At 39.5% G+C, this 12,687-nt stretch overlaps 1 protein-coding gene across 4 annotated transcripts in view; it reads left to right on the top strand.

Annotated features, from left to right (window-relative positions):
• Positions 1–556: 556 nt before the first annotated feature.
• The window catches only part of THOC2 (THO complex subunit 2), a gene marked incomplete at its 3' end in the record, with an annotated part of 114,410 nt that continues 102,279 nt past the window's right edge, over positions 557–12,687 (top strand). For all 4 annotated transcript variants that reach the window (XM_080831202.1, XM_080831201.1, XM_080831200.1 and 1 more), the window contains exon 1: positions 557–674. In XM_080831202.1, coding sequence (XP_080687328.1) covers positions 604–674 — 71 coding nt within the window. In that variant the 5' untranslated portion in view covers positions 557–603. The remainder of the gene's footprint in view (positions 675–12,687) is intronic.

The following is a 12,687-nucleotide window of genomic DNA, read 5'->3' as shown; positions in this document are numbered from 1 at the left end:
CAGAGACAGAAGCCGATTACAGTAGGGTGTCAGCACTGGTGGCTGCAAGTGCTTCCAAGGGTCAGTTTCTGCTTGTATCCCTTGTATTAGCATGTCTAGCACATAGTAAATAGCTGCTTCTCTCCTGATTAATTTCTTTTATCTCAGCAGTTAGTTGGGTGTATTGTAATTGATCTGCTCATGTTTTTCTTTCCCACAGACTGTGAGCTCGTTGAGGGTAGGCATAATGGCTTATTGCTTCTCTGTCCCCACCGTCTATCACATACTAGGGGCTTCAAAAGTACATGTTCGAATTATTGGCCTGGAGTAGATACTACGGAAGAAGATAAGGGCTATGAGTCGGCCAGGGATGGCATTTTTCTAAAGGGAAGCTAGGGCAAAGGTAGTAGAGGGCGCGGCCGGCGTAGTCACTCTGCAAAGGAACCGTGGGTCTCAGCCACCTGGTTGGAGGCAATGCCTCGGGTTTCCGCGGGTGGGGAGGAAAGTGGGGCGGGAAATCGAAAACCGAACTCGCAGCTCCCGGCATTCCCCGTGGGCGGTGCTCCCCTTTGACCCCTCGCTCGCGTGCTACACATCCGGGCCTCTGCTACTAGTGAGGGGAAGATGGCGGCCGCAACTGTGGTGGTTCCCGTAGAGTGGATAAAGAACTGGGAGAAATCAGGGAGAGGCGAATTGTGAGTGTCCGGGCTGGAGGCGCGCTCACGGCCGGGCCGGGCCCGGGCGTCAGCCGTGCTCTCCCAAGTGGGGAGAGGTTGTGGGGGGAAGATGTGCCCCCTCCCCCATCCGGGCGGCGGGTGTGGAGGGTTGGTTAGGAGTTTCGAACTCGGGGAGGAGAGGTGGTGGTAACCGCCGCCGACCTCTTTCCTTCTCTGGCCTCTTTGAAATCCCCGTTGCCCTCCGTAGGTTGTCTTCTTTTAGTCTCTTAACAGAACTCCCGTTTCGCCCCTGCGGGTCTCCGCGCTCCCGCTCCGTCTCTTTTTGTCCCCCTCTTCGCTTGAGCTCACTTGGCTCCTTTCTCTTTACGGGGCCGCGCCGGTGGGGGGGGGGGTTCGGACTTTCCATCTCTCTGTCCCATTTCTTCACTCTGCACCCGTTCGGCTCTGCAGTTTGGAGCCCGTAGCCTCCTTTGCCCGAAGTCGGAGGAGGGCAAACCGTCCCGACTCCCTCCCCTCTTCTCTGCCCGCCGCGGCGGTGCCCGGGGCGTCGCGAAGAGCCCCTCTTGGCACCTCTCTTCCTCCCGGGGAGCGGTCTTTCGGATTGTCCCGGCCTCGCGCGGCGCCACTAGCCGTGGGAGAAGTGTAGCTGGATTGCCGCTTTTCCTGAAGACCTACCGGCATTTCTTTGCTCAGTCTTTTCACTTCAGAGCCATTTCGGATTTGATTCAACTTTCGTCATTAAATGTTTCCTAAACCCCATTTTGTCCTGGGACTGCAACTAATTTTGGCAACTCTCCAAGGTTCTCGAGTACCTGGAATAACGCGTTTCCTTTAGTCATAAAACTTGTTTTTTTCCCCCCGGTAATACAGAAAACAGTAATTTGCCATACCCGCGGTTTCCTCGCGCAAAATTTCAGTTCGCGCTCTCTCGGAAAGAAAGAAATCGTTTAAGCAGTAAAACCCTAGATTCAAAAACAAATGATTTATTTTTAATTTCTTTCTCTGAATCGCTTTATTAGCTAAAGTTCAACAGTGTATGAGATTAACTCTCGTTAGCCATTTTTGCGGTCGTCACCCCCCTACCCCCCCCTCCCCCCCGCCCCGTCAGTTTACGGTTGCTGGTGCGAAAGATAACGAATCTTTGGAACTTCGTTACTTCGAACGAAACCCGGGGAATGCGTTGCCCGATCTTGCGCGTGTAATATTGCCAGCCTGTTTGGCCTCCTCCTCCTCCCCCCCGCCTCCCCCGCTCGGCGCGCACTCGCACTGCTTTACGAAGTCTTAACTGTGTGAGCTCTAGAATTGTATTTCCTGGGTAAGCGGCGGTCTTAGCCACTTAACTAGCTGAGTGACCTTGGGTAAGTTCCTTAACCACTTTGACCGTTTCCCCTTGAGTAAATTGGGATTAATAAGTACTCTACTCAAAGGATTGTTGTGAAGACTAAATAATGATTGTAAAGCACTTGGCTTATAGTAAGTGCTCAAGTGATAGCTATTAAAAGTAATATTATTATTCCAATCTTTAGATATTTAAACTTCTCTGGACAGCTCTTGCTCTTAAAGTCCGTACCACTCAGGTTAGCAATTAATTGGTCTTTGACTTTTTCTCCTGCTTACTCTTGTACTCTTAACGAATTGAGAGACCCTTGAAGAGTGGGGACTGTGTTTCATATTTATTTTGGTTAAACCCTCCCTTCCCGCGCCCCGCCGTGCCCACGCCTCTCGCCCCTTCTTCCTTTCCCCCTAGCTTTTCTAGCATATGCTTAGAGTGAGTGTTTATTTGTTTATTAAGTGAGAAGTCTGTTCGATAAACATTTTTAACTGTTAGGAACATTTTCCAGATCCTTGTACATGCTATTTAACAAGTAGCTATTAAGTTCCTTGCGTGCAGGGAAGGCAGGATGGGAGGTTACCTAACCAAACCATCCTTTTCATCTATATTAGATTAGGATAACTTCCCCACACTGATAAATCAGTTCATTGTTTTCTTTACCTACTTAGTTGTTTAGGGCTTGTCATCTTTGTAGATTGCTCAGCTTCCTCCTTCCAGCTGTTTTTGACAGTTTTACTATTATTACTTTCACCTTAGAATGAGGGGTATTAAGGCTAGGAGGTGAAATTCTGCTTGACTTCTTACCAATAGTGGTTGGAGAAAAACAGTGATGTAGGAGGTTGAAATACCTTGTCAAAATGAGATTTTTTGATTCACTTTATGTATATTTGCATGATCCATGCTACCCATATTGTTCCTGAAGAGCTTTTTCAATACTGTTGCTAGGGCTTATTTGTATGTAGTTACTCCATGGCTTGAGGAATGTAGTTTGAAATATCATAGATCCAAATCAGTGTAGTCATTTTTATAATCGTATTCTGTTATATGAAGAGAGCATAAGGTATTAGTTGTATGACATAATGAAATATTTTAAATAGGCAAACACTTCACCATCCAGTACTTAGGCTTCATTTGCTTGACCTCTTTCCCCTCTTTCAAAACTTTGTTGTATATAGTCTAACTTCAGAGTTCTTGTATCTAGCATTTTGATTTTATTAGAATGGATGGTGTTGTAAATATATTACCAAAAATCCTTTCCTTTGTTTGAGAACAGAGCCTCTTAAATATAAACCAGCAACTAGAAATGTTAAAAACAAAGCTAACATGCCAACAAATTATTAGTGAATGCATTTATAGATTTGGCTTTTAGAATATGACCAATATTTAAAATAATATCTTGGGTGGATTTTCAGTTTTTTAAGGGATAAATTAGCAGATGAGATTTAACTTGACTGAAAATTACCTTTTTAAGAAAAATGCATGATGTATTTCATGAGGTTTTTAGTTCATTTCTTGTCTATCACTTCTTACCAGTGTATTTTGGGAGTTGTAGTCAACCTCAGCCATCTAGTGTTAAAGCAACACATGAGATCTATGGGGCATTTAGTAACTTACAGAGAGGGCAGTGTCTTAATTGTGCCTCATGAAAAGCAACTGTATTGAGATGGAAAGCCTTGGCTTTGAAGAATAAGCTTTGTTAGGTAATTATGGGGACAAGGAAAAACTATTTTGCTTGTCTAAATGGTCAGTCCATACCTAGCTAACCTATTTCCAGAGATACTGATTATGTTTTTAATGATAAATTATAGAACTTTTAAAGTGATCTTTCCCCACAGATACCAAAAGGACAAAGGAGGACTACCAAAACATAATTATTAAGCATCTTTCTTAGTATAACATTTAGATCTGTTCTTACAAGTTTCATATCTAAATGCAAACTTAAGAATTCTGCCACATATGAAAGATAAGGATTTAATTACTTTAATTTTGGAATTGGAGTTTTAGTTTCTTGACAACTTCATATTAGCATAGGACTTGCCGTGATTATGCTAATAAACTTGCATGTTACTGGTAGATCCAGTGTGAGTTTTGTTTTTAGTAGAAAACATTAACGCAGTGAATTCAGCATTTCTGTGTGTCACAAGCATCCTTAATGGAGGATTTATGTTCCAAGGTTTTAATCTGAAGATGTTAGCCTCATGTCCATACTTGGTCTAAATTTGAAATGTTTATATTTGTTGAATATTATCTGTTTGTTCGAAGAACTTCATTTAAAATTTGCATATCAATTAGAAGTTTCTGTTAGATCTCACCTTATAAATTATTGGTAGTTATAATAAGCTTTTAAAATTTAATTGCCAGATGTTTTGATTGCCATTCTTTTTCTTCTGCTGCTACTAAATGATTTTAAATCTTCCAGAACTTACCTAAGTGCACTTGGACATTCATTAAATGTTGTCTGACCTGAATTTTTTAGAGGGAGGTAGGAGGAGGGAGTTTATGGCAAATAATCATTCAAAGAGCGTTGTCTTGGTAGTTGAGTCTTTTTTTTTTCTTCATAAGATGCTCTGAATTCAGCTGAAGTTTTATCTGAAGCCTTTTCTTCATATTTTAGTTTTCGTTGGCATTTATTTTCTCATTTTGACCTGTATTCACAAATTAAGAATAAGTCTTGGTCCTTTTTCCTGGTAAGAGAAATGCATTTTTTAAAAAAATGTTGTAGCAATATCAGGAGATTTTCTAGGCTATTGCTTTCTTTGTTAGAAAAATTAAATTATTCTCCAGTGGTTAAATATTAAGGTAGAGAGCGCTATTAATGTACTCATGTGCAGGAACCTTTGTTCTTTCTTTTTAACATTTCCTGTTCCCTTTCCTCCTCTTTTTTAACATTTCCTGTTCCCTTTCCTTCTCTTAAGTGAATATTTTCATTTTTATAAATACATGTTTCAAGATAAAACTGCATGCCCAATATTTCATTTTTGTGTTATATTTCTGTTCCGATAATGATAGTAGAGGTAGTACTTTGCTTCACCAAATTTAACCTTTTTTTGTTGTTTTGCTTTTAAGAATTAATTGAAGCACAGATTGACATCAGTGTTTCATATGTGAAGCCAACTTTGAGATGTTGCCCATAATCAAGTAGCTCAGGCTTGTGCTGTTTCCTTTTTTACTGGAAAATGGGTTCAAGTAAGGTGGAAACCTAAATACTCAAGAACTATTCACAAAATACTTGAGTCCTTGGAAGAATTTAAGACATTTCAGTTTAAGGTTCACAGATCTTTGACGGAATGTAGATTATATCTTTGTTCTCAGGGACTAGAGACAGCATCTCCATAATAGCACCAAATTGTTTTAAAAGTGGAAAAACTGGCAAACTCAATTATTTGGAAGTTATGAGAGGAGTAAAATAATCATTTAGATTGAGGCAGAGTATTTGATTATTTTTTAAGCCATATTAAAATAGGCAGCTGCTGGTGGTAGTTTTGTTTTTTTCTTCCTTTGTAATTCAGGATAGAGTACTAAAACTGTTTAACGGGTGTGGTAAGACAAGCAGCATTCAGAAACAGAATTTGTGTGTGTGTGTGTGTTTTTTTAAAGATTTTATTTACTTATTTGACAGCACAAGCAGGGGGGAGCGGGAGCAGGAGAGGGAGAAGCAGGCTCTTTGCTGAGCAGAGGTGGGGTGGGGGTGGGAGGGGCCTCATGCGAGACTCAGCGCTTGTGGAGCTCAATTTCAGGACCCTGGGATCATGACCTGAGAGAGAGGCAGACGTTTAACCGACTGAGCCACCCAGAATTGCTTTATTTTATTTTATTTTTTAAATTTTTATTTGAGAGAGAGAATGAGAGAGGGAGAGAGAGCATGAGAAGAGGGAGGGTCAGAGAGAGGGTCAAAGGGAGAAGCAGAGTCCCTGCCAAGCAGGGATCCCAGTGCGGGACTCCAGGATCATGACCTGAGCAGTTGCTTAGGCAGTCGCTTAAGCAGCTGAGCCACCCAGGTGCCCCAGAATTTTTTTTTTTTTTAAGGATACTTTATGATTGATCTTCTGTTGGTGAATTACTTAGGGAGAAGAGCATGGGCAAATCTACTGATTGGAGAAACAGTCTTAGCAATTGGTTTAGTTTCCTCCTATAACCAGGGAAGAACTGTTCTGTACTAGGGAAATAAAAGTATCTTATGCAGGTGAATTGCCTTATTGTAATAAACCATCCATGATTCCTTACACAATTTGAGCAGATCTTTGAGATGCTAATGAATAGTTCATGATGACGTTATCACCTACATTCCAGTGAGTATGTTTGTGGCCTTGTGACTGACAAAATGGAATTATGTTTCAATTATTTCTTAAAATTATTTAACAATGGCTATACCATTAGATTAGGTGGGATGAGATGGGAACACTGACATTCCCTCCTTTCCACTGGAAAGATTATTGTGAAAGACATTCTTTAAGCTTATTAAAACAAATTGAAAATGAAGCTGTTGAAAATATGAATAAGCAGGTATGTTCACCATAAGAAGGAATAATTGACTTTGCTTTTTAGTAGCCTGGATACAAAGGGAAAGATGAGTTACTTGATTCCATTCCATTCTTCTGTCAAAAACCATTGTTTCCTACTACTACTTTCTAAAGGGAATTGAACCTTTGGGACAGTGAGAACCACAAGGAATTGTTTTAATACTTTATAACAGATATGGAAGTGATCTTGATATACCTTTTTTTTTTTTTTAAAGATTTTACTTATTTATGTGAGTGAGAGAGAGAATGAGAGAGCCCAAGTAGGGGAAGCTGCAGAGGGAGAGGGAGAAGCAGGGTTCCTGCAGGGTTGGATCCCAGGACCTCAGGATCACGACCTGAGCCAAAGGCAAGCACCTAACTGATAGAGCCACCCCGGCATCCCAACTTACTTTCTTTCTTTTTTTTTTTTTTTTAAGATTTTCTTTCTTTATTTGACAGAGATCACAAGCAGGCAGAGAGGCAGGCGGGGGTAGGGGGCGGGGCGGGAAGCAGGCTTGATCCCAGGAGCTTGGGATCAGACCTGAGCCGAAGGCAGAGGCTTTAACCCACTGAGTCACCCAGGTGCCCCATCAGCTTCCTTAAATATTTACTCTTTAACAAAAAAGAGCTAGATGGTAGATATTTTTGGGTTACATTTTCTGATGCTAGTCTGAAGCAGATATTTCTGTGTTGCTTGTTGAAAGGAAGATTGATTTTGTTTTATATTTCAGATAAGTTTGTGGTAGGTTTAACATTTTGAGAAATTAAAAAGCTTAACCACTGTTCTTAACATATTGGAAGGCTTGTCTAGTTCTTCAGGAAAGTAGTTTAAAGTACTTGGGGTCAAACTTAAATCAGTTTATTTTACTGTTTATAATGTGTTCTCTGAAAATTCTTCTTTTTGTTTTTTTTATAGACGTTGGTTAAGAAACTAATTACTAAATGAGATTTTCAAACTATGCAGATTTAATTAGTCTCCATTGGCAAGGCCTTTTTATTCTTTGAAGATAATTTTGTGAGACCTACATGTGAATTGTTGACCAAGAAAAGTTTACTTTATTGACTTTAAACAGCCTTAACTCTGCTCATCATGATGATGGAGTATTGAAATAATCAAAAGACAGACAGCTGCAACAGTATAGATAATCTGCAAAGTAAATAATCTCTCTGTGGGTGATTGTAATGTGGCATATTTCACTTTAGGTGTGAATAGAGTGATACTCTAGAAGTCCTAAAAATTATTTGTTTTACTGACTATAGAAAAAGGATTGGTAGACATAAAGTAAAAAAACACTCATTCACTGGTTTTCTTTTTTGTTAGAGCCTTGTGCAACTTGTAATAAGAATATTTCTTCTTGTAAATTGTGCCATTAAAACAACGTAGAAAATTGTGTAAAACTTAAATGTAGAGCTTAAAGAATCAGTGTAATATGCACACCCATGTAACTCATATCCAGGTCAAGACAACTGCCCTTCCAGATTGCACACTTTTTGGTTTTCTCATCCTCGTTTTTATTTATAGTTTTACTACGCTATAAGCTTAAGTTTGTTCTTGAATTTCCTATAAGTGGAATCATAGAGGGTGTATTCTCTTGTATCTGGCTACTTTTGCTCAACATTATGTCTTTAGGATCCATCGATATTTTTGCAAGTATTTGCCATTCTTTGATTTTCATAGTTACAAGATGCTCTGTTGCATAACTCTACCACAGTTTTTTTTTTATTTCTTATGCTATTGATAAACAATTTTGCTGTTTTGAAATTTCAGCTATTACCAACAGCGCCAATAGAAACAAGTATCTTGGTGTACGTAAGCATGTGCTTTTATGGGATATATACTGAAGTGTAGAAAATTGCTGGGCTCTGGATTGTGACTAACTTTAACCTTCCTATAAACTGTGAAACCGTTTCAAAGTATACTTCCAACAGCAGGTGTATGAGAGTTCACCTTGTTTCACATCCTTGCTAATATTTAATATTGTCAGACTTCAAAGATTTTATTTATCTGTCAGAGAGCACAAGCATGGGGAGTGTAAGCAGAGGGAGAAGCAGGCTCCCTGCCTAGCAAGGAGCTTGCTGTGAGACTCAATCCCAGGACCCTGGGATCATGACCTGAGCCGAAGGCAGACACTTAACTGACTGAGCTACCCAGATGTCCCCATGGGCATGTTTTTTATGGTTACTGGCCATTTGGATTTTTGATTTCTTGTGAAAGGCTTCTTTCTATTTTTTCTCCCATTTTTCTATTGGATTGTTTGCATTTCTTTCATTGATTTGTAGGAGTTCTTTATAGAGTCTGTATTTGTGTCCTTTGTGGGTCATACTGTATATGTGGCGGATATCTTTTGTTACTCTTTGGCTTGCATTTCCACTCTTAAAATGGTGATTTTTGATGAACAGAAGTTATTTATTTTAATGTCAAATTTATTGATATTTTGCTTTATCAGTAGTTTTTTTTTGTGTGTGTTAAAGCAGTCTTTCCCCCATTCTAAGGCAGATGAACTTCTATTATGATCTTCTGGAGCTGTATTATTTTGCTTTTAATTTCTAAGCCTTACCTAAATAGAGTTGATTTTTATGTGTGCTATGAAGTAGGACGATGTATATGAAGAAAATCTAGCCTCACACAGATAAATAGTTGGCAAAACGAGGAGAATTTTAATAGTCTTTTCAGATAATTGTAGTTATTCTTCTTTGGTATCATGTCAAAATTTGTTAAGTGGTAGTTTGTTTTTTTTTAAAATATTTTATTTATTTATTTGACAGAGATCACAAGTAGGCAGAGAGGCAGGCGGGGGGGGGGCGGGGAGAAGACTCCCTGCCGAGCAGAGAGCCCCATGCAGGGCTTGATCCCAGGACCCTGAGATCATGACCTGAGCCAAAAGCAGAGGCTTAACCCACTGAGCCACCCAGGCACCCCAAGTGGTAGTTTCTTAATGGCTTATTGCAAGGCCAAATCCGAAACCACATCAGTGAACTTTTTGTACTTTGTTGAATTAAAATGCATTTGTCTTTTACTTGAAATCTTTTACCCATCCATTATTTTGCAACATCATACATTGGTCAGTTGGAAAATACTGGTTCACTGAATGATGCAGCTCTTCCAAATACTGGCGACAGTACATTGTATTAAATTTAAAAAAACCCACGTTCTTTAGTATCATCGCTGAACTAATCAGGAAAGTTTTTAAAGATTTTATTTATTTATTTGACAGACAGAGATCACAAGTAGGCAGAGAGGCAGGCAGGGGAGGGGGGGAAGCAGGCTCCCCGCTGAGCAGAGAGCCGGATGTGGGGCTCTATCCCAGGGCCCTGGGATCATGACCTGAGCCGAAGGCAGAGGCTTTAACCCACTGAGCCACCCAGGCGCCCCGTAATCAGGAGAGTTTTTATGAATTGGAAACTAGTCAAGTCCATGGTGGCAGCTATAAGTTTTTCAGTATTTGGATTTTTGTTTGAAACCTCACATTTTATTATTGGCAACAAATACTCTCAGTTGTTTTCCTTGAAGTGACTGGCTCAGTTGGTTCATTTTTGAGAAAATGCCTGCCAAAGCCTTAAGTCTGAATAACCATTGTTTGTCAGTTGTTCTTTCAAGTAAAAATGGCGTTTTATGAAAAAGCAGCTAGTTCAGCTCACAATTTAAACAGTTGCTTAAGTGATTTTCCTGGAGACAACTATAATATTTTGGTGTGTGGCAGAAATGGCTTTATGAGTACCTTCCATTTTGTCACATGTACCTTCCATTAATGTCTCATTAAAATACGTGTTCTTAAAAAAAAGACATGTTCTCAGGGCTCAGGATTTATTTAAGTTAATATTTTTTACTACTTCATCAAGCACATTTTTTATTGTAGATAAAAACATATAACAAGATCAGCCTTAACAAATTTTTAAGTGAACAGTACCCTATTGTTAAAGATAAGCACAATCTTGTACAATACATCTCTGGATCTTTTCCGTCTTGTTTTATACCCATTGACTAGCAGCTCCCCATTTCTCTTTCCCTCTGGTCCCTGGCAACTATTGAAATTGTACTTTTTGCTTCTATGAATATGACTCCCTTAGATAAACTTCATATAAGCAGAACCGTGCAGTATTTATGCTTCTTTGACTGACTTATTTCATTTTGCATACTGTCCTCAAGGCTCATCTGTGTTGTGGTGTATGACAGGAATTCCTTCTTATAGCTGAATAATATTCAGTGGTATGTATATGCCACATTTCCTTTATACATTCATCTGTTGATGTACGTTTAGATTGTTCCTACTTTTTGAAAGCTATTGTGAATAATGCTGCAGTGAACATGGGAGTGCAAATACCTCTTTGAAATCTTGATTTCCATTCTTGTGACTAAATACCCAGAAGTGGGATTGCTGGATTGTAGTTCTGTTTTTAATTTCTTGAGGAACTTCTATACGGTTTCCCATAGTTGCTGCACCATTTTACATTTCCACCAACAATTCACAAGTTTCTCCACTCTCTAGCACTTGTTATTTTGTGTTTTTTTTTAAGAATTAATTTTTTTTTACAGCAGTTTTAGGTTAATCAAAAAATAGAGAGGAATGTACAGAGATTTCCCATTTACCCCTTGCCCCCACGCATACATAGCTATCTCCTTTATTTTCAGCATTCCCCACCGGAGTGGTACCTTTGTTACAATTGATGAATCTGTGTTGACACATCATAATCCCCAAAGTTCATAGTTTACTTTTGGCTTCACTCATGATGTTGTGTATACTTTGGGTTTGTATAAATGTGTACTGATATGTACCCTCTATTAGAGTATCAGAGTATTTCCCCGGCCCTCAGTTTCCTCTTTGTTGTTTGCTCATCTCTCTGGCTACCCCCTACCCCTGGCAACCACTGATCTTTTTACTCTCTCCATAGTCCATACTCTCTCCATCTTTTTACTCTGCCCATAGTTTTGCCTTTTCCAAAATGTCCTAAGTTGGAAATATATACTATATAGCCTTTTCAGATTGGTTTCTTTCACTTAGTAATAATGTATTTAAGGTTCCCCCATGTCTTTTCATGGCTTGATTGCTCATTTCTGTTCAGTACTGAATAGTTGCATAGTGTAGATGTACCAATTTATCCATTCACCTACTGAAGTGCATTTTGGTTGCTTCCAGGTTTTGGCAATTATGAATAAAGCTGCTGTAAACATCCGTGCATAGGTTTTTGTGTAGACATAAGTTTTCACTTCTTTTGGGTAAATACCGAGGAGTGAGATTGCTGTATCATAAGGTTAGAGTATGTTTAGTTTTATAAGAAACCACCATACTGCTTTAATATAGCTGTACCATTTTTCATTTCCACCTGTAATGTTGAGAGTTCTCTTGTGCCACATCCTTAACAGCATTCGGTGTTGGTGGTGTTCCAGATTTCAGCTGTTCTTGTAGGTATATAGTGGTATCTCGTTTTAATTTGCATTTCTCTGATGACATACAATGTAAGGCATTTTTTCATGTGCTTATTTGTCATCTATGTATTTTTGGTGAGATGGCTGTTAAGGTCTTTTGCCCATTTTTAAATTGAGTTTTTTTAAATTGAATTTTAAGAGTACTTTGTATACTTTGGATAACTCCTTTATTGTTTCGGTTTTTTTTTTTAAGATTTTATTTATTTATTTGACAGATAGAGATCACAAGTAGGCAGAGAGGCAGGCAGAGAGAGAGGAGGAAGCGGGCTCCCTGCTGAGCAGAGAGCCCGACTATGTGGGGCTCGATCCCAGGACCCTGGGATCATGACCTGAGCTCTGAAGGCAGAGGCTTTAAGCCACTGAGCCACCCAGGCACCCCTGTTTCTGTTTTTTTGACAATGGCCATCCTTTTAGAAGTGATACCTCTGGTTTTGATTTGCATTTCTCTGATAAGTGATATTGCACATCTTTTCATATAACCATTGGCCATTTGTATGTCTGCTTTGAAGAAATGTGTTCAAGTTCTTTGCCCTTTTTTTTAAAAGATTTTATTTGTCAGGGAGAGCCAGCAAGTGCACAGGCAGGGAAAGTGGCAGGCAGAGGGAGAAGCAGGCTCCCTGCTGAGCAAGGAGCCTAATGTGGGACTTGATCCCATGGGACCACAGGACCATGGCCAGAGCTGAAGGCAGTTGCTTAACCGACTGAGCCACCTAGGTGTCTCCTTTTCCCATTTTTTAATTGGCTTGTTTTTTTGCTATTGAATTATAGATGTTC

Source organism: Martes martes (assembly GCF_963455335.1).
Source record: "Martes martes genome assembly, chromosome: X".
Taxonomy (NCBI): domain Eukaryota; kingdom Metazoa; phylum Chordata; class Mammalia; order Carnivora; family Mustelidae; genus Martes; species Martes martes.
The sequence above is the reverse complement of the archived record's forward strand: the minus strand, read 5'-3'. Positions and strand labels throughout refer to the sequence as shown.